This window comes from Neopelma chrysocephalum, unplaced genomic scaffold (genome assembly GCF_003984885.1).
Source record: "Neopelma chrysocephalum unplaced genomic scaffold, ASM398488v2 Primary Assembly neopelma1_22b, whole genome shotgun sequence".
Lineage (NCBI taxonomy): Eukaryota > Metazoa > Chordata > Aves > Passeriformes > Pipridae > Neopelma > Neopelma chrysocephalum.
Genome location: NW_020897690.1, coordinates 10,337,852 through 10,361,184, shown reverse-complemented (window position 1 = coordinate 10,361,184; position 23,333 = coordinate 10,337,852). Strand labels below are relative to the sequence as shown.

At 36.9% G+C, this 23,333-nt stretch overlaps 1 protein-coding gene across 6 annotated transcripts in view; it reads right to left on the bottom strand.

Moving 5' to 3' along the window:
- Positions 1-127: 127 nt before the first annotated feature.
- The window catches only part of TERT (telomerase reverse transcriptase), a 26,919-nt gene continuing 3,713 nt past the window's right edge, over positions 128-23,333 (bottom strand). For 3 of the 6 annotated variants that reach the window (XM_027679665.1, XM_027679692.1, XM_027679701.1), the window contains 14 exons: positions 23,032-23,227; positions 18,622-18,811; positions 17,439-17,621; positions 16,017-16,178; positions 15,538-15,633; positions 14,888-14,973; positions 12,375-12,488; positions 10,562-10,633; positions 8,508-8,693; positions 6,855-6,981; positions 6,509-6,570; positions 4,689-4,813; positions 4,200-4,337; positions 128-636 (listed from right to left, as the gene is read on the bottom strand). In XM_027679665.1, coding sequence (XP_027535466.1) covers positions 533-636; positions 4,200-4,337; positions 4,689-4,813; positions 6,509-6,570; positions 6,855-6,981; positions 8,508-8,693; positions 10,562-10,633; positions 12,375-12,488; positions 14,888-14,973; positions 15,538-15,633; positions 16,017-16,178; positions 17,439-17,621; positions 18,622-18,811; positions 23,032-23,227 — 1,841 coding nt within the window. In that variant the 3' untranslated portion in view covers positions 128-532. Of the gene's footprint in view, positions 637-4,199; positions 4,338-4,688; positions 4,814-6,508; positions 6,571-6,854; positions 6,982-8,507; positions 8,694-9,739; positions 9,913-10,561; positions 10,634-12,374; positions 12,489-14,887; positions 14,974-15,537; positions 15,634-16,016; positions 16,179-17,438; positions 17,622-18,621; positions 18,812-23,031; positions 23,228-23,333 lie in introns of those variants that run through there. The other 3 variants (XM_027679683.1, XM_027679675.1, XR_003533647.1) reach the window with 3 other exon arrangements.

Genomic DNA, 23,333 nt, shown 5'->3' with positions numbered 1-23,333 from the left:
CCTGTGCATCTTGCTAGGTAATGCCATGGAATGTACTTGCCCTGTGAAGGTAACTGTTTCTCATGACATAACCCAGCTGGGCAGAATATTAAAGACTACTATAAAATAAAGGCACCGGAAACAAGTATGTGTTATTGCAATTAACCAGGCACTTTATTATAAAATAGTCTGCAACACAGAGAAGTAAAGAACAGTCCTTCAAAACAACCCACTGAAACATGAAAGTAGATAATTTTGTACAGAACATAGTTTAATAATTCCTTCATCAAGAGGATGGGAATCACTGAATGAAACCAAGTAAATAACTTCAAATAGCCTGTGAATTTAAACAAAAATGCCAACAACAAAAAAACCACAAACAAGAAGGTATTAACAAAATTGTGTATTCTTTTCAAGTCCTTGTATGGTATCCGAACTTCTGAACAAAGTTGATTTTGGTCCACTCTATCAAAACAAACTAGAGAGAAAAGTCACCTAAAGGCATAGCATTTATTTTCAAACCTGAAAAAATTATAAAATAAATATCAATCAGTTAGTCCAGGATAGCTTTGAAATCTTGACAAAGAGACGGTTCTGTCACTGTCTTCAGTAGTGCCATAGTATCCTTTGAGATCTTCCTGAATAGTTGCATCTTACCTACCAAATATCAGAAACAATTCATTATAAGTGCAAGTAACTATCAATTGTCGTTTAGGGAAAATACTAATGAAGTAATGAAATCAATAATAGCTAAATCCAATTAAAAAGTTGAAACATCTGGAATACGGGGATATAAAAAGCTGAAATAAAATGTTACCACTCTTCTACCTTTAAATAAGGCTAATAAATAAAAAGGTTCAAAATTGTACATGAAAATATTAACAAAGAAAACCAAGGAGCAAATTCCTCCTACTTTCATTTCTTGTAACACTATTTGTTTGGATTTGAGAACTTCATTAAATATTTTTGAAAAGTATAAGACACTTTATTCAATAACTTTTTCCACCAAAAAAGGCCTTCTGTCAAGCCACAGTTACTTTGAAAGACCCTATCTTAAACAATGCTAAGGACAAGAGACGGGTCCTTATCTGTCGCAGAAAAGTATTCCCAAACTGTTTCTTTTTCCCTCTGCTTTCAGATATGTCATCAAAGTAGCCTATGCCTGGAACTGACATATGCAAAAAAAGATTAAAAAAAATAAAATCACGTGGAAAATGTACCTTTTGCTATAAGACTGGAAACAGCAATTCTCCCTGCTATGTTTCCATGCAGGAGAAGAGAGGCTAACTGGAAAGCCACCCTTATGGTGGAAAATACTGAAGACTAAATGAGATTATCAGGAATTAATTTTTTATAGGAGAACATAACAGTTTGAAACACAGAAGGTCAGTGAATGTCCCATCAACAGAATTACAGGCAGTAAAAAGGACTTTTTAAAGATTAGGAGGAACACGTAAAATCCTAGCAACAGTTTAAGTCTGTCACCTAAACAGAGTCAGCAAAATTGTCAATTGTGCAGAAAGGTAGAAGTGCTCAGTAAACATTTGTCCTGTACTTGGAAAGGACACAGATGATGTATTTATATCTTATCATGATAAAGAAAGACTCTTGCTCCTTTCCCTGCTGGTAATAATAGGAGAGATGTTAAACAGTAACTATGTTTTAAATACTTAACTCTGAAGAATGATGACAACTCGTACTGACAAGCCCCTGAAGCTGATATTTAACAGGTTTGGGAATTGGGGGAAGAACCTCCTCTCCAAAACCTATGAGCTTGGTATGATTTCCTGTGGAGAGTAATGGAAAGGCATGTGTAGGGACACAAAACCCTCCATGTTTATAAAAATTACTATCAACAACATGATCTTACAAGGGTAATAGGTTTTATACAGTCAATACAAACTCAAAAATGACAACAAAAAAATGTAGCTGTTAAGTCAACACAGGGGCTATTACCAGTCTTGGTTATCCTGTGCTACAGATTACTCTACCGTATAGAGATACTGAGCTAACTTTACAGGATCACACCTGAGTCAGTGACTTCCCTGTCATGACTATTCCAACATCTACATGTGCTACCTGATTTCCAGAAGTAAGACAAAAATTTTTGTCTTACTTTGATAGTAGAATGAGTCAATGCCTGCTAATTGTTTAGGTAGCTATGAAGCAAAGATCTCTAAACCCTTGACCTTTCAGCAGTTTACCTGAAGTCTCAGAGATTTACAAAAGAAACCGGGCCCTGTAGATAAAAAGACTGGGTTGTCTTGACACTGTGGATGTGAAGAACAGATTCTGCCTTAGATAAGGTAAGATTTATGAAAGAATAGCTGGAAATTACTCTTTTCAAGAAAACATCACCACTAACTTTCTACTGACCTTTGGACTTCTCCTGCTCCACCTCCACAATACTCAGCAATAGAATGTTAATAGGCTTTTCCAGGCATTTAGGAAGAAAGATGATTCCATTTCTCAAGGGCAATTCTCACTGCCAGAGAAGCCAACCGATAGATGGTCAGCCTTCGCTCTTTCCATTCTTGGGTTAGAAACTGTGCACACAGGCTTGGACCACATGCAAGTTTCAGGCCAGTACTGCACTTAGGCAAGCAGCTGTATGGGTACAGCAGAAGGAGCCTAGTGACAATCACTATTCACACTAGGGAAACTGCACCTTACTTCCCAGTCCATTTTCCCTGCCACTTGTGATGGAGGGGTTCTGTGGAGGGCAGAAACCACTTTTATGGCAGATGCACGCAGCCATGGAAGACAAGGTTCTGCTGAGCAATAACGCTGCCTGGGGCTGTGCCTTCACCCTGAAGGTACTATCAGATTCAATAGCAAAGCATGCACAGAGAATGATGAGGGAGCTTCGGCTTGTATTGTGGTCTGCCAGCCAAAGATCCCAAGAGCAAAACATTCATCATTAAAAATGAAAACTCAAATGTGCTCTATATGGATCCTAGAGAAGTGAGGCAGGTCCCATAGAAGCCACTGTCCTACAGGGTATGACTATTGCATTCCCTGCTTAGTTTTTCAGTTCCCGCCCTCTCCAAGTGAAGCAAGCAGCCACTCCCGGTACTTCTCCACAGCAGTGAGCAGACATGGGGCCTCTGGTTTTGGCGTCATTGAGTAACTCAGAGAAGGAGCTTCTCTGGGAGAGGTTGCTGGAGTTCTGCTCCACACAGAAAGTCCATAGCTGTCAAGAACATGGCTGGTAGAATCCCAATCATCAGTCTGTTCCTGTCTAAGTGACATCTTGATACATTCACACTGCACCACCAAAAATCAGACTGTGCACTCAGGCATTGCTGCAAGCCTTTGATCTGGGAAGAAAATGCTTCCTTTCAAAAGGAGAACTGCTCTCTTTTGGGGGCACTGGTCCTCAGTACAGGTATCAAAGTAAGCTTATGATACATTTCAAATCAAATAGATGTTATTCTGGAATGAGACTGAAGAATTTCTCAGTATTGTATAATAAAACTGCCCAAGCAATGACTCATTCAGAGTGCAAACTACAGAGTCAGCATTGAGAGTCTGGCCTTCAGCACAGCTAGATTCATCAACAGTACAAACTGCTTCAGGAAAACCTCCTGCTGTTCACCTTTAGCATCTTAGAACTGAAAATTCTATTATTTCTGTGGCTGGCCAACGGACAGACCACACAGCTGCTTAAGGAGAGAGCTCCCCAGAAGCCAGGGACACAGGCAGCTTCTTTCACCAAGTAGAAGTGTCAGAGGTATGCCAACACCACGACTCTGTAAGAATACAGCACATGAAGTGCAGCCAGTGCTTCTGTTTCAAAGTGACCCAGTGACACTTTTTTTGGTAAGAGTTTAAATTGTCGGAGGAGCTTATTTAGTTGCCAGTTAATCTATATTTTTAAAAATAGGACCGTGAGCTTTTATATTTCATTTAGTTACACCTGCTGAGAATGCTTATATGATTACCCCTATCTTATTAAGCCTTCTGAACTGTACAAACTTACTAAGTGCCAAACATCAAGAATTGTCCTGTAAGGACAAGGCTCTAGAACATATAGTGCTGAAAAACACACCATTTTAATTTGCCAACTTATCCTTAGTAAATTTGATTAAAATCAGAAAACATATTAATGTACCTTTTATAACAACATTTTATGATGAGAAAACTTGAAAAATCCATTACTTGCCAATATTTATTAAAATTAACCTTAGATAAAACTGTAAAAATAGTTGAATACTTACAGATTTTTAAGGGCTTTAGCAGGCATTTGTAAACAACTTTGTGATTTGACAGTTTGACAATGAAGGCATGGTAGCAGAGCCATTCTGCTGCCTCAGAAGGGAACATGTCAGATGCACCTTTGTTATCTAAAGCAATCCCTAGAGACAGAACAGGAAAATAATGTCACTGAAAATGATGAGCATCAGGAAGAATGTCTGATCTCTCCTCTTTTTCTATAAAACTACTTCAAGACTTTTTACTAAAGATCTATTTAGTCAATGATACTGCTCTTAGGCCAGCAGAAAACTAAAAACTAAAGCCTGAATCTCAATCTTCAGAAAACTGAGTTTAAGAAGAAAAATGGACTGTGATTCTTATCATACACTCCATATTTTTCATTCCTGATCTTTATCTAAAAATTACAATATCAGACTGCATATTCAAGATGCTTCATTTGTCCAAAAAAAACCCCCAAAACCAACTACTTCATTGTCATTAACAACCTATACCTGCATTTTTTGCTTTCAGGATAGCATAGCAGCATGACGCAGTCTCAGAGATGATCCTTAGGAAGAAATAAGGATTTTTTCTAACTTGCTGGTTGAATGGAAGTTGGAGAACACAGGCATGGAACCTGTTCACAAAAACCAGCCTATTTAATCAAAAGTCATTTGCAATTTCAAGTGCAACTATGATTACATACCTTAGGCACTATACAACATTTAAAAGCACCCAACAGTCTTTAGCTATATCAACACTGTTACCGTATGACACCTCTCCCAGATATACACATTTCTGGAGTGTCAGACACACAGGATATTTGTTTCTAGGTTTTATGCTGAAAGAAGATCTTGAAGCCATCTGCCTTGGTAATAGAATTCTCTTCTGAGGACAACAACTGTCTTGTGCACAGGGAAAAATAAACTACACATCGTCACCAATTCCATATCACAGACCATGCCACCAGACAACACCCACATGAAAGAGTTTGAGAGGAAATAAAAACAAAGGAAAATTCCACAACAAATTCTGTTCAGGTATACAGGAAAACAGAGTTCCAAATGATGTGGTGTTCCAGAGACCAGGATACTCCCTAGTTTGTGTATTTGGAAGCCAATTCTACAGAAATTATTTGTATCATATGCCTCTTTACACCTGTTTGAAAATACTTTAAAACTGCTGACTTTTTTTCCCCCCTTTTTTTCCTTCAGATTCTGGCATTATAATCCTGCTTATGTGAATATAGCCAATTACAATGCTGACTTTTAATTATTCAACAATGTATATACTTGTTCATTAAATTAGTGTATTGCAATCACTTTAAAAAATTCTGACATTTTCAAATAGTTAAAGCTGCATTGAGGTCTCTGGCTGAATTAACCTGACATGCAGCTGTAGACAGTTTTTAAAATAAGATATAAAGACCATTGTTAGAATATTACCCTAAAAGCATATAGAAGTAACTAAGTAATCATATCCAACATCAGAGAAAAACTATAAGTCACTCAACACAAAAGTTTGACACATCAGTGCTGTACTAGACAAACCCAATTACACTTCTTGGACAAAGAATACAGTTTTAATATAGACCAAGATGATTTTAAGAACAAAACTAAAATGTCACTTCCTAACAAGTATGAGCCTAGCAAAAGATGTTAAAACAACAAAAAAAATTACTTTCTGCTGCCAATCATTCAAAGTTTTCAATGCACAGAGTTTAGTATTTTCTCCCAACCTGCTTATCAGTTTTAATTTCTCTCCCTTATCTTTGTTTAAAACATTCATTTCCTCTGCTGATCAAGACCAGCTCACGGAGACCAAGATACTACCAGCTAAGGAGCAGTTAAGACATTATCAGCAGGTAAGAAACTGCAGTTAACTTGGTAGAATGAAACCTCACTTTACCTAGTTATACTGGCCAAAGTTCTATATGAATTTAATAGATACAAAGTTCTAAATATAAACTGATTAATATTTAACTGGTCTAAATATAAAATGGTTAATAAGGCTTCCTGTCATACTCCTGAAGCAAAACAAACTGGTTTTCTTGAATTCAGTTGTCAATACCAAGAGACATCAAAAATCAACTTAGTGAAATATCACTTAAACACACACATCAAATAATCCTGTATCCTAATCCTAATCCTTTTACTTAAGAAGTGTTGAAACAAGAATAACTTGACTTGCTACAGATATTTACTAATGCACACATTACACACATATATACACTGCAATTTATATGACACACTTTTTTCTAATCCATAGCTCCTCCGTGTGTTAAGAAAGAGTAATGAAATATTGACAGTTAGTACAGAAGACCGTGACTTACCTGTAAGCCTGAAGTAAAAATATCTTGTAGATGTTAATGAGAACTGTTCTAAGGCTGTTGATCTAGAACAGAACAGAAACAGAGCCTTAAGAATATTTTAGTGTCATAATAGGATTTGTTGAAGATCTAGATAAAAAACGTTTTATGCTAAACTTCAAAAATTTCTTTTATGCAACTAAGTTAGCAGGCTCAGTTCTGGAAGACCCTACAATATAGTTGATGTCAACAGTCCCAAATTATACGAATTACCTTTTAAAATAAACTCTTTATGTTACAACTCAAAGCAGTTTTAATGCTCTTCATCCATAATCACAATATTTCCAAACATCCATTTTCATATTCTCACCTGTAAATCAAGAAATAAACTATGACATTTCAGTTTGAGGACTGCAATCAGTTTGTATTTCATGTTTTTCCCAGCTGTTCTACTTGAATTGAAGGAAAGACTTGATCTGATAGAAGTAAAGGTGTAACTGGAAAAAAAAAGAAAAAAAAGTAGTTAAACTCCATGGGCTAATAGACTATATTAAATTCCGTAAAGTAAGCCTCATTAAACTTTTCACGTTACAGAGATTCCTGCTAATCAACGAGCCAGTAGCTAAAAGATGGCCATAACTAAATGCAATGTTGAAAAAGACTAGACATTGTGGCTTTAAGGGTATTACCTAAGGAACAGTTTCAGTGCTGAATAACTCACCCTGATAAAAAAAAAGCCAAACCAATAACCTTAAACACAAATGAAATGTATTTCTAAAACACATAGTCTAGCCAGAGCATTAGTAATTACTCCAGTGACAATAAGGTTATAATCTATGATCCATGCAATGCAGGATCTTAGGCTTGACGCCATCTTAGTTGCTGGAACAATACCAGTGTTCCAGTTACTTAAGTCAAGCTTATCAGAAGCAAGGTAGTCCTTGTAACAAACACCATGGTGGACTTGGCAGTCCTGGGTTAATGGTTGGATTTGATGATCTTAAAGGTCTTTTCCAACATAAACAATTCTATGATTTTATGATTCTGATTAGTGTCTCCAAGACCAGTAGCACCGATGCCATTTATCAACATAAACTGTTTCTTTCAGAAATACAGCTAGTGAATAAATCTCTTTGGCTGTTGGTTTTAGTCCTTTGCTATGGAAAATCAGGTCATACAAATTCCTTTCCTAAACTGACCAAGCTTTTCTGTTTAGGAAGGCCACTGAAGAACTTTACCATTCAGTTGGTGGAAAACATCCTCCTAGTTTCCCACTTAAATGCATGAAGCGCTGTTTATACTAAAAATGGTCAGTAAGGCAGCAATATTATGCTTGAGTTTAAACAGTTCTTTCTTTTCAATCTTTAGCAAATGTCTAATGCCACCTCTAGTAGTCCAAGTGAAGGGTCTACAGAGCTTTTTAGTAGGATACATTGTCCTGTCTTGAGTTCTATCCCACTTTGAGCTGTTTTGTGTAGATAGTCAAGAAGTTATCTCTCCCCTACACTACCATCTGAAGGGAACACCTCTGATGTTGAAAGGATTACTAGTCCCTCCAGTCTATACCAAATTAGTCCCAATCTGTAGCAATCCCAATCCCTATCTGAAGCATAATACTTCCTGTTTCTTTTAGGAAGGTACAAAAAATAATAATTTCAAAACTATAAATGTAGTTATATGACATCAAGTGCAACACAGTGCATAGTGGTGACAGAAGCTGAACTGAGGTGACTGAATAAACTTTTTCAGAACCATGAGGCCATCATGTGGTATATGCCTTCTGATTGCTAGTGAGTTAGCCACATTTGATGGTGTTAATGATATGCACATTCCACCAGGGTGGAATGAAGAAAACAGCAAGCTGCACAACAGACTAAAGTGTTTAGATTACTGTATAAGAATCAGAATTGTAAAATATATTTTGCAGTTAATTCAATTACACCATTCACAAGACACCCTTTTGCCTCTCACACTATGTACAATACACTGTAAAGCTGACACTGGAGTTTACAACTCTATTTACCTGGAGTAATCGCAGTAAACCTCAAGTGTCTGTATATCTAATAATAAACCACACCACGGGATCAAACGACAATTTGGCAGCTGTTTAAATTTGGAACATCCTGGGATATCATCAACAGGAAAATTCACGACTGTCTTATTTGGGTTTATTAAAAAGCCATACTCAGGAATACCTGTTGCTAGAGTCCTAAAACAGACACAAACAGTTAGCCTAACTCCCCCCACAAAAGCAAACAAGATCTAGCAGAAAAGGTCAGAAATCAAAGAATAAAGGGAATCTTTAGGTTAACTCTAGGTTAAGGAACACAGCTAGAAATAAACAAAAGTGAGGATATTAGAGGTAAATGCATACATAAAATAAACTTTAGGATAATGGAGAAGAAATTTCACAGATTAATGCAAATTTCACAGATTAATGCAAATTAAGCACTTCAGCCATGAAACATTTGAGACAAACTGCATAAACCACACTCACAGAAACCACTGAGATCATAATCGCTGGAAAAAGACAGATAAGAGTTATTGCTTTTGAAAGTTAACAAAACAAGAGAACCCATATAACAGTAACCTCATTTATTTGATGACAGGTTTTGAACTTAGTGGAGAAAGTTTCCCCTAAGGATGTTTTCATTGGCAGAATGCCTGCTGATTATCTACCGCTGTTGGATTAGTGGTGTCATAGACAAGCAGTAATTTGTCTTACTTGGCAATGTACTTATGTGCAGGCTTCATCCTTTTAAAGAGTGAGAGGAAGAGGTAGGCTCTTCTTCTTGGGGTGCCATAGTTATAATGCTGTCTCCTCAAAATTAATTTATTGAGTCCCCATGTTGCAATACTACACTAGACAAAACTGTTACTACTCCATTTGTGGCATAGAGTTCAGAGGATCTGTAAGCAGTTCTGGAAAACTCTCACAGAAGAGGCTGCTTCTCTACAGAAAATAACACAGATGGTGCAGAAGTTGATATAGAACAAAGATGTAGGTAACTTCAAAGGGCAAGTAGGACAACATCTGCAATGCTACTGCAAATGACATTGTGCTGAAAACATGCTATAAAGATTATTAGCTTGAGGTACCCCTCGCCTGTTAGTTCAGTTTATCATTTCCAGAACTGCAAACCCACAGATCCCTAGAAATTTCTTTCTGTTCTGATAAGGAAATGAGGATAAATGAAGTCTTAAAAGTACATTGTCCACTATTTCATACAATTTATACTTCAATCTGTACTTAACTGATTCCTCCATCACATTTCAGGTTCACAAGAGAGCTGCATCTTTCTCACTATTGAAAAGCATGATGCAACTGACTGCTTTGCAGATCCTAAGCTTCAAGACCTGTCCTTTGGATCCATTAAACTGGCTTTGGCATCAGCAGAACTCTCCTTGGACTGACTGTACACTCCTACCTACGGTAAGCAGGAACCTCTTTGGGGTTTTAAAAGAAATTTTAAAGAAATTTAAAAGAATTTTAAAAGAAAAGGTAGTTCTGAAGCACTCTACAGAATTACTGGTTTAAAACTTCTGTGTGAACTGCATGCTGCCATGCTATTGGTATCTTCAGATACTCATCATGGAATGTTAATGACCAGAAAATTCTTAGCAATATTGGATCAGACAAAAGTTGCACTCTTTCCCAGGGAACAGAAAGTAGCAGCACAACTGCTCAATAAAAACATTTTAAGAATATAAATAAGATATCTTCAAAATTTGAGGGAAACTGGTCTTAAAAGACACCTGTCAGCTGCTTTGGTCACTAGTGCACTACTAATTTTTGCTGGAAGCTTCATCAGTGTCAGTAGGTAGGTCCATAATTCAAACTTCAACAGGAATCCCCTACCATCTGAGCTGCAACAGATTGTTAGCTGGCTATCAAGAATGTAGCTATTAGGATCTTCCCAAGCCCACGCTTACACAAAGTAAGGACTCCAAAATAGCCCTTGACTGTTAACTCATAAAACAAATACACCTACATGTGTAAGCATGTATAAAGACTAAAAAGAATTATGTAAAAGGTGTTAATGCTTATTACTTTAAAGACTGTCTTTAATAGCATACCTTAGAAAAGTTCTTGCCTGCAATAAATGCGGTGTAACCAGCAAAAAGTCATCAATGAGACGTATTAGGACTCTGTAATCAAGAAGAAACTGATATCAGATTTTTTCATATGTAATCCTTTCAAATTTTTGTCATACTCTTTAGAGCAACAATGTGCCCATTTTAATTCACAAGATGGTAGAGGCCCATATGATCTCCAAATCCAGACTCATAAAGAAATTATCAGTTCTGTTTCTTTCCTACATATAAATTAAAAAAAAAAAAAAAAAGAAAGTAAAGGGACTGGCTACATGAAACATGAAGGAATTTACAGCACACAAGCCATTCCACAGTAGCTCCCCTGGATGCAGAGTTGCACACTTTTCCAAGGCAGAATTTGCATTATCTTAATCTATAAGACAAGGAATTCTTTATCTTTGTTTACCATATAATAACTTTGTTTACCATATAATAACTTGTTTATGAAGCTATAACTTGAATGTAAAACATACTGCCATCTACCACTATAAAGGCTGGAATTTTTTTTTTCCAACAGAATTAAGACCCCAAGCATGCCCATATTTTTCTGATAAATCCTGCCTAGCAGATCACAGAAGCTCCGCAGATGATCTTGTAAAGTCTCCTCTTCAAAGCAAAAGTATTGTCATCACTGTGGTCAGATCAGCTGTACCTTTGCCTACCCAAGTCAATAGCCACATTATTCTTTTGACTTAAAGGATAAAGGAAATTATCAAAATCATTCAACAGGCACCTAAGCAGCATTCTAAAATCTGTTTTTCATAAAACCAGCTGCTACATTAAGGAGTGCATTCCTCTAAATCAGTTTCATAATTTCAGTTTCATAAACAATATCCTTTGAAAGCAATAGACAACTGTTCAGACTCATCACAGAATCCCAGGGCCTGTAAGAACTCTACTAGTTTTGTAGGGATATGTTTAAAATTCTGAGATTTGCCCAGTGAGCCTCCCAAGAAGAAATACCAGACAGATGCACTTATCTGGAGTATTCCTACACAATTCTCAGTTTCTTTTTTCTTTCTTAGGATAGAATTTGCAGCAATGAAGGGAGATGTCTGAACACAAATAGGTTTCAGGGTCTAGTTCATGCCTAAATACCCTGATCTGGGATTCAGTTTTATCTCCAGTTCACATGGAGGGAAAAGGGACCCCAATATTTTTAGAGCTAATAAAGAGGTAAAGCTTTTATCAGGTTAGCTTTCTATCAAGCTCCTAAGAAGCAAGCACATGCAGGGCACAAAGACTGAGAAGATTTACCAAGATTTACACAGGGCTTCAAACAAGAACCAACATCCCTCATAAAAAGTCTGCAATAGAGCTGCGTCCTTGATAAAATGTTAAGATTTACACACAGTGGATTGGAAAGCCCGCAGGCAGAACTCTGGAGTATCAGAAAGCCTGTAACAAACATTGCATCTTGTTTGAGGTCAAAAGACCACAGATGATGTGGGAATGAGCGTGGCAGAACCATAAACTTCTTAGAGGTACAAAAGCAGCTTGTCGGACTCTCTACAGCATCCCTAATATGGTTCTCTTCGTAGGAATAATTCTCCTACCAAAGATATAGGAAAGCTTCTTTTCAGCACTTTTCCTCCTAATCTTATGACAAAAATGGAAATTGCCACACAAAATAACCACAGTTTCACTGAAGCTGCAAAGATGTTTGTGGGCACCACACTCCTAATGAAGAGTTGGAAATCCTTGAAATTGAAAGTTAAACTTCTGACAAAATTACTAATGCATATATTACATATTCTGCATTACTATAACAGAGCACAGAACAAAGCATCCCTACCCATCCTGCTGCACTCCACAGAGCAATTTGTTTTCCATGTCTCCATAGCATAAGCTGCAAAGTAAGGTTGACAAAATGGAGCCCTGTGGAATTCCACAGCACTGTAAGTAGTACCTAGTAAAGAATAAAAGAAAACAAAATATCAAGACATGCAACAAGATCACAATAGCCATTAAATATTTTTTATTTCAAGTATAACATATGTTTCAATAAGAAATACACTACATGTTTGCCAGTTAGCCTCACTTATATTTGTTTGTTCTTTCATCTAAGAATCTACATATGGATCTAGAAATTTAAAGAGCGAAAAAACCCCAACTAATACACATATTCTTTTCATATTAACAAACTCTAGGAGACAACTGTCATTAAATGAAAGAAATCTTATAGTTGATCTCAAACCACAATGCCTCCTTCAGCTGCAGAGATAGCCTTCATTTGAGCTTTTTAATTCTTTATGTTACATTTCACACAGTTTCAAAAGAAGTGTTCTTGTACAAAAAACAAGTGCACTGGGTAGATCTTTCAAACTATAATGTATTTATTTTTAATTTTTGCTGAGGTATTTATCTTTCTTTATACTTGCACAGCATGACCAGGACAAGGAAAATATTTTCAGGGGGTTTTTGGTTTTGGTTTGTTTCTTTTGGTGTTTTTTTTTCCCCCACAAATAAATATAATTTTAATTTTAGAGAAATTTTTGATGGCTTAGCCCAATAGAGCACGACCTGGTTCTATACATCCCAGTTACACTCTAAATCACATTTATTTCCTCATTTAGCTCCTCAGGAATGAAGCTATATTACTTCTAGTCAGGAAAAATCACTACATCCTGTGAAATGCTAACCTTTATTATTTGTAATTATAGTCAACCTCCCCCCTGCCCTGCTTGAAAAGTTCACCGAAGTTGTCAGTTGTCATTTTGCAAAGAAGTAAATCCTGATTTGTTTCTCATGGCTTCAAGGAGTTCACACAGACATAGCAGAGGGAGGTTAATTAATACTTCTACTTTGTTGCTTGTGTACACCCCATAAGTTCACACAGAGTAACAGTAATGTATCAAATCTAGATATGACATGGAAGACAAAGTCCTCCAAGAACTTGTGCCTTTTTCTGTGCTGGCAGCAACAGAAAGGTTATGCCTCACAAAACACACGGGAATTATTTTCACAACGCTTCTTTGAAATAGGGAGATGTTATAATGTCCATTTCAACATTACTACATGAATGGCTTAGTGAAGCTGAACAAAATGAAATTATGCAACTGGATATCAGAGCCACATACTACTTTTGAGCACTGATCTTACCTATGTTTTGAGTCATCTTCAAATTTTCCTAGCAGGAATTTTACTTTTTTACAGACATTTGATAAATGTATCAAATGGTATTCAAAGATTCCTTCTAGGTGCCCAGCTCAACAATCAGTATTTTTCTCAAAACATCAAGTGACTGTTGACTGTGATAGCTTTTTGAGAACCATCAGTTAAAGAGTCTATTCATTCACTAAACTTATTTGCAGTTTTGTTTTTTTTTTCTGAACAAATGAGAATAAGCTACTTAAAAGGTGCAAACTCATTCCAGTACAAACAGTATTTTTTGTTACAGCTTGACTGAACTCAAGTAAGTGCGAAGCTGGCTTTGTCACACTGTGCTTTCTGTAAAACCAGTCAACTTTCATGAAACACACTGATGTTGGTTAGTCATTCTTAAAGTCATGCCACATCAGCATCCTCATGATCCTCCCAAAGCGAGTGTAAGCATCAATGCCAGAAAAACCTATAAACGCTCTTCTGTTTGCCTGTTTGAAAGCTTTTCTCCCTCTCCCTCAGTCCTTTGAGATTAAGTATTCTAAAATAAAGGTATTTTTTCAAGAGCAAGAAGGTATTCATTCTAACACACCTCACTCTGAATTTACAAATAAAGATCATGTAAGTACTTGCTTTCTAGACATGGTACACATTCGCCACCTACAGGTAAAAGGTAAGCACCAACACAAGAAGAAATCTGCATTGCTACTCTCTATAACATTTGATTCTTAATTCTGGAGTTGCCAAATTTTAATTCCTATTGCTATTGCCTTTTATTTTTCCTGTAACTTGCCAAATAGGAAAACCATGCAGAAAAGGTTTAATTTTACACTACACGGAAATGACTAAACAAGGCTTTTGCTTGGATGGCACCTTGCTTTTTTTCACCACTGTGGATCCCAACATTTTTAAGTATTTTCCCTTGGAATTACACTTAAAGTTTTAGATGAAGAAGGTTAACGTATCTATGAAAAAATGCATAGGTACAGGTAACATCATCCAGGTAGGAAAGAGAAATTTTATTCAGCATAAATTTGATTCTAAACTCTTCACACTTTTTTGGAGCCTAATTTCAAATTAACATGAAATAAAAATCTTTTAAAAAAAGCTATCAAAAGTCTCCTGAGCCAATTAAAAGTATCCTTAACAGAAAACAAACAAACAAACCAAGCATGCTATACAAAGAAAAACTAACTTCTTTTTTACCTGTTCCCAATCTCCAGGATGTTGTTATGTATCATTTGAAGAAAAAAATTAAACAGGCTGGTACTTGTCTCGTTAAAAGTTAAGCTCTAGAAATGGGACAAAACAAAACAAGATTCATTCTTATCAACCTTGGTAGATAATCTTTAAAATAAGCTCTCCAATGAGCATAAAATAAGCTCTTAAAAAAAAGCCATCTTTCTATTCTGTGAAGTTTGCTATTCAAGATGCCACATTCTTAGCTACTTGGTTTATAATACGTTTTTCTCACTCTCATGTTTTGGAGACAGCAAGTGTTGAAGTCCTTCTTTATTAGATAGTTAGTTTCTCACTTGAAAACTCTTACAAGAAACAATGAAGCTGGGAAAAAGAAAACACTGGTTAAAATGAAAGTTTGAGACAACAGTGAGAAAATCTGGGAAAAGTCTAAAAGGACATTTTGTCAGATTTATTGCCTGGTGCACTCCTCCCACTGAACACTGAGAGCCTGTTATAAACATCACAGAAGAGATGACAAAAGTCTTTCTACAGAAGGTACTGGGTAACTAGAAGTGGTGTCACTACATAATATGTACATTCAATCAAAAATCCCAATCTTCTCTAATTCTTCTGCAGCTTTCTTTTCCAGTTAAAAGAAGCCCCACAATACTTACCTGCTCAACTACTATTGCATTTTGCAATGAGGCACTCTCCTGAAGCTGGGACACAAAATGCTTCATGTCTGGCATAAAATCCTTGAAAGTAGAAACCTGCATATTTGCATAAATTGTGAAGAAATAAACAACAAAAGCAATAGAAAATTCAATCATAGACTTTTTTATTCAGTGAAGGTCAAAGGGCCAGTTATTTTAAAACAACGATTCTGCTACTGTTAAAATGAAATGTCTCCCTCACAAACCCCTATTTCCACAACACATTTATCTTTATTCTCACTATAAGTGAGTAAAAACTTTAAAAAGTACAGAGAGAAAAAAGAAGTTTTTTTACCTCTGGAAAATATCAAACACTATTAAAAAAAGGGTTTATGAAGTATTCAAATTGCAACTATAAAAAGCTAAAACCAGCTATAAACAAAATCTTTCCTTGGACCAAAATATATTTACAGCAAACAGAAGAAATCAGCAACTCATACATGTCTCCTATAGAACCTCCTGGCTTTTCCACTTGTGGTAATCATAATCACAGCATAGCGCCGTATGCAGTAGACAGTTCTTTTCTCAGGCTTTAAGATCCGCGAAATCACTTCCACAAGTTTATTGTGAGGAATGGTATCGTAAGCCCTGGACACATCAGCCTGAAATACAAGAAATATCTTCCATTATGTATTCATCAGTATAGCTGCAAATATTGTGGTAGCATAAAAAAAAGTATATAAGCAAGGCTGAAATATAAATCATATAGGAGTGAAATTATTGCATTATTCAGTCCAAATTTGTGACAAAACAAAAACTCATTGCTTATCTGAAAAATTCTTCCCCACTCATCAATGAGCATTCCTCAAAAGGGATGTCCAAACCATCAGTTTTAGCACAATTCAGAAGATGATACCATATGCAACTTAAAGCCAACACTGAACCCTCGATCATTTAAGTTAATTTCTGATATTTTTATATGTTTAAATATTTGAAGAAACTTTCCTTGCCATATGATCATGGAGGTGACATCTTGGGCTTTTGGAAAGCTGCAAACCTACATATTTTACCTTTCCTAAACCTCATATCACAATCCTACCTCTGCTTGCATTTGTCATAGTCAAAACTGAAACTCTTCTAAAGAAGCAACAATCTTAGTATAATTATGTCAGTGACATGATTCTTTGGCTTGAAAAATAATGAGACAATCACTGAAAGGGTAGTATGCCAACTAACATATGAGACATAACAGAGTCACCCCACTATAATATAGATAAATGTATAATTTACATACATCTGTATACATTGCCCCAATTCAAAGCTATGAATTGAGCTCAAACACAAAATATTGCCTGCCAGACATAACTGAAAAGTGTGAAGAAGAAACTCCTTCAAATAGTAGGATACGACAAGCACTCACTTTTCCAAAGTGGAAGAAGGAAAGTGTTGGAAAAAAAACACTAGAAGTGTTCATTTTCAACAGAAACTAATGATACTGAGATACTGAGACCAATTTTTTAAAAGACACTGAATTTATCCAAATGCACATAGTAAGTTTTTTCTGGTTTTCATTTGGGATGGTGGTTCAAAAAGCATATCCGAGCTTCTATCTTTGTCCCATTTTAATATCCAATGTATAAATGTAACTTCAAAAATCCAGTGCATGTACAGAAGCAACAGCTTCTACATCACAGAAAGATGAACACAAAAATATCCAAGGACAGGAAGTGCTACTGCAGGGACACCCATTCACAAAAAGCAACCAACCACCCACACCAAAAAAACAACCCAAGTCTGTGCACGAAAGTTTATTTTGAAAAAGAAATAATTATGCAGTCAGATCACAGCTATTACGGTTATAAAAGTATCTGCAAAAGATGGCTTTGAAAAGCTAGTGTGAATATATAATTAAAAATACATACCTTTACACAGTAGAAATGAGGAATTTCACCACCAGATTCAAGAACCTTCATAACAAACTGCTTCCATGTCTTGTAGATATCATCTTTCCCAAACACAGAAGAGCCTATAAAACTGGTGTTTATAGTCCGCTCATAATTTAACACACTAAATAGATTTTTTAGTTGAGTGTTGTAATGATTCATCTAAAGAGACCAAAGAGAATCACCTTAAATAATGTTGAAACATATTAAATTCTGTGAAATACAGAGATTTCATGTTTATATGAAGTTTGAGATTAAATTTATGTATTTACTATATTATTTTGCTCAACAGAAGCTTTCAGAAAGCCTGAATATCACTGCAGCAACTACTTGGAAGTCATAAAACAGCCTTGGAGAATTTTTTTTTTTCTTGGTGCAGCTAAATCCTATGGAAAATGTTTTTGTTTCTGTACTTGACTCTTGGAAATCAACACTTGCAGAGATAAACAGATGAACACCACCAAATAAAACTGCCACTGATTTGAAGGTAATTTCTTAAATATCATTCATTCTCTCTGCTGGAGGTAACAACTGCAACAAGAATAGCAAAAAGAACATGTGCTCTGAGACTTTATGCTAACTCCAGCTGCACCATCAGCTGAGCCTCTAGAGATACTTTATACAGGTACAAATGCAAAGATTAAATAGATTATACTGTGCACTGCATGTTCTGCCTCTGTTCCTACACTAGAGTTATTCTCAGCTTCCTTCCTATCTCCCTTCTGTTCTCGATCCAGCTTCCTTGCCCTTCTCAGACCTTCTTCTGTAACACACCAGTTCATCACTGTTCAGCTCCCTGGACTGATCTGGCTCCACAGACAACTAGCCAATCAACATGCACAATCAGTATTCAGGTAAATCCCAACAGGCCAGACTCATCCATCCCAAACAAAATGGGACTACTTGACAAATCATGCCATTCTGTTAGGCTCATTTCCATAAGACAGGCTTGCAAACAGAAGTATGTGATTCTGGAACTGAAGGCTAATGGTAATTTAAGCATTGGGAAAGGAGAAGTTAAGTTGTAACGGACCAATTCAGTCATTCTGATTAGAATGTTTCAGTTCACCACATCAAAACTAGTTTTATGTAACAAAAACCCTTACTGAGTTTATTAGCTGCCTACAACAAATACACATAAAACAATAAAGAAAATAAAAACCTTCTTTTCTCTGCTTTCCCTGCTGAATGCTTGTGCTTCAACAACACTGCTCACTTTTACTATGGGTCTTAACCCATTTAGTTTGGGAATAAACCGGAGCTTTGATGCCATAAGAACAAATTTTTTTTGACGGACAGCTTCAATCTCCTTTGAAGATAAAGGCCGTAGATGTACTCTGGCAAAATGGTTTCTGAAATACAAATACAACGTTAGTGTAAGCAGTGGGAAAGGCGGTAAGTTAAAGCATGTAATATCTTTATGATAACTGATGCCAAATATTTTTCTAAGATAATACCAATACTAACCTCTGCAGAAAGTGACATGGAAACTCAAGTTTCAGAAAAATTTCACAGTATCTTAATGACAATGTAATACAATAAGAAGGGAGTATACATTTCTGCTTGATGCAAATAAAACACTCTCTTAATTAACACAAATTAAAATTTAAGCACAGATTAGCAGAATACATTTGAACATTATGACAAATGTTTTATGCAAGAAGCAGGATGCCATATATTTCTGACAGTTTCAGAAGTTTGAAAGACATTAACAAAGTTGAACAGAACCTTCTGAAAACTATGTTAGGAAAGCTCCAAGGAAAGACACACTGTAATGGGCTGTTCCACTCCCAACACTTACGGGACCTACTACTTATTAAAAGTTATAATTTACTGAGATGATAAGATACATACACAACATAAGGGCATTTAGGTATCCAGGACTGACCTGATGAGCAGGTGTCAGCTGAAGTGAACAGTAAAAAATAATGAAAAACCAAAGGCTCCCAAAGTCACAGTTCTGAGCTTTGTAAGTTCATCTTACTGGGAAATGTGTTTCCCCTCAGACACCCCGTCAGGATTTACAGTTCAGTGTAGCTTAGCCCAAATCAATACTTTCCCATACAATGAGTCAGGAAAAGGAGGTGGAGCAAAAGCCCTTGCTTTTACTTTAGATGCAGCATTAAAGTACCCCACTTGCAACATAAAAGACCTGGATCAATCTCCTGCACTGCTTGTATTGTTCAGAATGGCAAAATGTGCCAGGCTAAAAAGCCCTACAGTCTACTGGTTATGGTACTCTGCTGTGAAGTGAACCTGGGCAATTCAAGTCCCTGCAAAAGAAGGAACGTGAATCTGAACTTGCATGAAGACTTTTCGCATTCCTCACTGGGACAGTTAGCAAAAGGAGGCCACACTACCAAAAAAGGCAGTTGGTGGATGGCAGAAACCTGGTAAGCATGCACTGGGAGACTCCCAAGAAGGCAAGGATGCAGGTACGAGAGGCACACAAATACTCTGTGTATGTCTGTATGCCTTCGTATGCCAGCACAACTCACATACAAGCTAACGATCCAGCTACTTGGGATTGTCGGGATCTGAGGTATACAACCCAGGGCAGGCAAGCTGAGCTATTACTGAGAAGGAGTTTTGAGGATTTATATTCCAACTTTGGAATTAAATTCCTGGTACAGATGCTGCCCAAAGTAAAGCAGAAAGGACCTATCTGTTTTTTCACCGATAGAGATCACTATTTTTTGTAGAATTACATTCTTTCCTGACCACATAAAACTTCATCCTCTACTACAGTATTAGGTAGATCACCAAGATAAATCAAGTGACTCCAGTTCAATAGAAAAAAACTGAATGATCAAATCTCCATCCCTCTTTAGCTCACATTCAAGATGGGAGGGGAAAAAATTCACAATCAACCTCAATCACTACATAAAAAAATAAAGACATCCTTTGAAGCTGAAAACAAAGACCAGTTATTGGCAGATCTTCACTACTACCTCTGGCCAGCTGTAGAATTTCATGTAATTTTGCCTTCAGCAACATTCATTGCTTATTTCATGGCATCTATAGCATTGCTAATGATTTTGACTGTGTGCTAATCCAGCAGCCACTGAACTGTGCTGCTCTCACTGGCACACTCACAACGCTGTTAAGCACGGGAACTTGGAAGAAGCTGAGTGGATGGTCCTGCTGTCTTTTGACATCTCACTGCAGTCTCACGGGTGAGATTCAGAATTTCTGCAGCATTTTTAATCCTCGGCAGCCACTGTATATGGCAAAGACAGGGAGGGCATGAGCCTTAAAACATGTGCTGTCACCACAGCACCGTGCTCACTATTTTTAAACATAACTTTACATTCTGCAGGCCATGGAACTTAAAGCAACGTATCGTGAAATGTTTTTTCTTAGTAAATACTGTTCTTAATTTGGGGTATGAAGTTTGGTGTAGCTTCAAAAATCAACACAAAGTTGTCTGTGTGCAATGACCTGCACACTCACACCACCAATGCAGCAAGGCAAACACAGAGATCCAGGTCCCCTGTCAGAACCATGGTCTGTATCCTTGAGAGGGATTCTGCACAGAATGATCTACTCATATGGACAGTGCTTCAGGAGGAGGATTTACTCCCTAGTGACAATGCAGTGCAAGGGTAAGCTCACAAGTAAGATCCAGGTCCACTCAGTCCATGCTTGTTCCATCCATTCTCTTTTTCCAAAGGAAGATGCAGAAGAAATGGAAAGGAATTAGTAGCTACAAATGCCTTCCTGCAAACCAGCTCAGAACAATTGCTCTGAGCAGCTCCAGCTGAGGAGAACCAGAACAGAACAGCCATTAGTGAACAACTGAGGCCACCAGATACTCCTCCTCCAGGGAAGATGGAAGCAGCTCAACAGCCTTTGGCACTGATTCACCAACAGCACCTGAAAACACTGGCTGGTTAAGAGAGGACAGTGCTTGGACAGCCTCAAAATGGCCAAGGCAGCCATAAACACTTGTTTCCCAATATCTGTAACCCCCAATTTCTCTCCTCCCACGTGAAGTAGGCAGCTGACCACATGTATGAATGCAGTAAACTGGACCACTGGTAGACTTCACATTGCACTACACACTGGAAAAAGCAGCGCTGAAAGCCCTAGTCAGAGAAGCTTAAGTGTAGTTGTTGGGATCAGACTAGAAGTCCCTATAAACTATGTATCCTGTAGCCAACAGCAAACACCCTGCTCTTAGAACACGCCTTTGGCAAGCACACAGCTGCACTTCCTTGGAATGTTTCTCCAGCTTCCAATAATCTGCAGTTCGGGGACCTCCCGAGCCAAAGGTGAGAAGGGGCTTCCTTTATAGTGGGGAAATATATGGGGAGGAAATCAGAAGAAACAAGACGAGCCTAGATTAGGGTCTTTTGAGTGCAAAGCACCTTGGGTTTTTCTGGGATACAGGGAAGAGGGACAAAAGAGCTAAACCCCAAGTTACTTGTTTTCTTTAAATCACATACCCCAGTAAAACCAGCAGTATATCTATTATGTAAAAATTACTCAATCATACTTCATGACAAAAAGTAGCCTTTGAGTACATTACAACTGCATAAAACACTAATTGCAACACTAAGGCTGTTAGTTTGAAGACAAGACAAACAGAATGTGTGGGACTGAAAATTACATTCTACTACTACTATTTAAAGTGCATCATCTATGCTACAACTGCAAACAAGATCGAGGCCCCATTATGTGCAAACATATTTGCAAAGAGCTGCATTGGAGATATCAGTGTTGAAATCAGGGTGTGGTGGGGCAGAAGGGGAAAAATCACACATGTAACATTGTAGACCAACAGATCACTGCGAAAGCAAAAGGTTCACCATAAAGAACAGACAGTAAAACACAAGACATTGAGTATGCTCATTTTTCAGTTCCAAAGCTCTCTCAGACACCAACATTTTATAATGAAAACCTGAAAGATGTGAACAGTGTAGATGGGTGCACAACACTGTTCATTAAAATTGCCTTCAGGTATTTCCTGTTTTCTCACTTAATTGCTTAAAAATTTACCTTAAATAATGCCCTAACTTAAATTCATGCATGCATTTTTAATACCAAAAACCAGCATAGAATTCCACACCTGCACTAAAAAAGCAGCTGTCCCTTCTAAATCCCCTCAAAAAACCCACTTCTAAAACCACAAGGCTACTGTCTGAATTTTATTAGTAGAGTATTACAGGATTTCAGCAGATGTTTGGTTTTGTTGTTTTTAAATTAAGGCACTTGAAGCAAATTGAGTATTTTTAATGAACTTTCACAAGGATACTCTGGAGATTCTATCACTATGCTTCACGCACTGCTAAAAGGTGTAAAAAATTTACTTATCAAAAAACAAAAACCTCTTCATAATGGATTTTATTATTGCAACGGTTTCTCCTAATTCTGAATTTGCATCAGTTTTCCCCCACAAAATATTTCTGAAATTACGAACTCTGCATGCTACAGAGGTTGTATTTTCTTTTGGGAAATTAAGTAAATAAAAGGAGGATAAATGGGCAACAAATTAAAGCAGAAATATAACTTTACACGACAAAACACAGTATTTCTATATATTAATGTTTAATTAGTTTTCTTGTGTTACCTAATTCCAATGTTCTGTAACTTGCCCCAAATAAACTTTCGGTAGTAGAAAAGCATGTTTTTTTGGAACATGGTCTCGGTGATATAGAAAAACGATCTGAGCAACTCAACAACATACGTATCCATCAGCCAGTATAGGAATTTGGCCAAAAGTTCTTCACGGAAACAATGTTCGTCGGCAGGAACAAAGTGATCACCTTCGATAAACAATTCAAAGGTAGTTATAGTAACTATCAACTATTTGTATGAGCAAAGAAACAGAACATACAAAAAACCCACACACAACATTATTTCCTTAGCTTG